This window comes from Pipistrellus hanaki, assembly GCF_964339955.1.
Source record: "Pipistrellus hanaki genome assembly, chromosome: 9".
In the NCBI taxonomy this organism is placed as follows: Eukaryota; Metazoa; Chordata; class Mammalia; order Chiroptera; family Vespertilionidae; genus Pipistrellus; species Pipistrellus hanaki.
In genome coordinates, this window is record NC_140511.1 from 30378133 (window position 1) to 30380381 (window position 2249).

General features: G+C 42.4%; 1 protein-coding gene across 1 annotated transcript; it reads left to right on the top strand.

Moving 5' to 3' along the window:
* Nucleotides 1-766: 766 nt before the first annotated feature.
* On the top strand, nt 767-1894 carry LOC311627924 (speckle-type POZ protein-like; the record flags this gene model as incomplete). Its single annotated transcript, XM_084894654.1, has 1 exon — nt 767-1894. One exon carries the CDS (start codon nt 767-769, stop codon nt 1892-1894), a length of 1128 nt encoding a protein of 375 aa, XP_084750780.1.
* Nucleotides 1895-2249: the final 355 nt, after the last annotated feature.

Here is a 2249-nt window from a genome sequence, read left to right on the forward strand (position 1 = left end):
AAGTAATTCATATGGTATGGAGGTGGCATCAATAACTTGTTAACTTATAATGGGTTTCAACAAAATGCATGTAGCATGTCACATCTGTTAATAAGAATTCTCTACAACATCTGTAAGATAGTGACTCTAGTTAGTACTGTGTTGCATATTGAAAAGTTTCATGTATCTTACAGCAAAACACATTTACATTCTGTTAGGCTGTCAGCCCTGAGGCATTGTTTTCTATGTTGTAACTTTAATCAGGTCACAAGCTGCATAATCCATTCAAAGTGGTCACTTCCTTTTGTGAATTTAAGCCAATCTCAGCAAGTGGGTGTGGCCTGAGGTAGGGATATAAAAGCCCCATCTGTACAGAGCCCACTTCACTTCTTCCAGGTAGACTGACTGAAGTTGGAGCTGCCAGGTGACTGAAGAGAATTCCTACGGACCCTACCATTGACAGAACTTACCAAGTTGGGAGAACTCAGAGTACATTTTGGTGAGTATGATATTTAGAGTGAATATGTTTTTATTTTTTTTTAGTAAATATCTCAAAAACTGCCTACTTTATCTTATTACAAATATTTTCAACTTAACTCTCTGGGATCTTCTCTAACTACAGAAGTAGATGGAGTAGTTAATTGTAATGACATCAATATTTCAAATATTTGGAATTTGAGCCCTTGTAATATATTTATATTTGCTATAATAAATCATCTCATTTTTTTTTATTTATTTTAGTACCATATTGCCAGTAGGTGTTGGAAAACAACCCTTCAAACTTGTAATGTCAAGGGTTCCAAGTCCTCCATCTCTGGCAGAAATGTCCAGTGGCCCTGTCACTGAAACCTGGTGCCACACACAGATCCAGGTAGTGAAGTTCTCCCACATGTGGACCATCAGTAACTTTAGCTTTTGCCCCCAGGAAATGGGTGAATTCATTCAAAGTTCAACCTTTTCATCAGAAGCCGATGATCAACTGAAATGGTATTTGAGAGTATACCCAAAAGGCGTAGGTGAAGAAAGCAAAGATTACGTGTCACTTTACCTGATACTGCTCAGTTGTCCAAAGAGTGAACTTTGGGCAAAATTCAAATTCTTTCTCCTGAATGACAAGGGAGAAGTAGCCAAAGAAGTAAAGAGTCAGGGAGCATATAGGTTTGCAGGAGACAACAATTGGGGGTTCAAGAAATTCATCCCTAGAGATATTCTCTTGGATGTTGAAGACACCAGTCTTCTCCCTGATGACAAGCTGACCCTCTTTTGTGAGGTGAGTGTGGTGCAAGATTCCGTCAACATTTCTGGCCAGAATCCCAGGAAGATGGTGAAGGTTCCCGAGTACCAGCTGGCCAATGAGCTAGAAGGACTTTGGGAGAATTCCTGGTTCACAGACTGTTGCTTTTGTGTGGCTGGCCAGGAATTCCAGGCTCACAAAGCTATCTTAGCAGCACGTTCTCCAGTGTTTAAGGCCATGTTTGGACATGCAATGCAGGAGAGCATAACGAATCGGGTGGAAATCATTGACATGGAGCCTGGAGTGTTTAAGGAAATGATGTGCTTCATCTACACGGGGAAGGCTCCCAACCTGGACAAGATGGCTGATGGTTTGCTGGCAGCTGCTGACAAGTATGCCCTGGAGCGTTTGAAGGTCATGTGTGAGGATGCCCTCAGCAGTCAGCTGTCTCAGGAGAATGCTGCAGAAATGCTCACCTTGGCTTACCTCCACAGCGCAGATCAATTGAAAACTCAGGCAATGTATTTCATCAACTCTCATGCTGAGGATGTCATGGAGACGGAGGGGTGGCAAGAGAAGATAGCATCCAATCCCAGCTTGGTGACTGAGCTGTACTGCTCTCTGGCTTCAGCACAGGGCCGCTGTCTGGGACCCCCACGCAAGCGCCTGAAGCAGTCCTGAGATCCTGCCTGTTGTAAGACTTCTTTGACTTTCCAGAAGCAGAAGCCATAGTTGCTCCCAATTTGCACCAGATAGACAGCGAAATCTGTCGAATTTTTAGACTATTGTGTGGGGAAGACTTCATATCCGCCCCAGATTTTTAGTTTGATTGTTTTTCTTATAGAGATCATATTTGGAAATGTAATTTATTGATTTTAGAGAAGAAGAGAAAGGGAGTCAGTGGGTCCTAAGTGATAAGAGTGAATCATTGGTAAGCTGATTTCTGCTGTTCACTACTAGAAAAGAAGCCCAAAACAGAGGCATGTGACCCTACCACCAATAGATCCTCATCTTCCTGGTTCATAAATTGACTCTC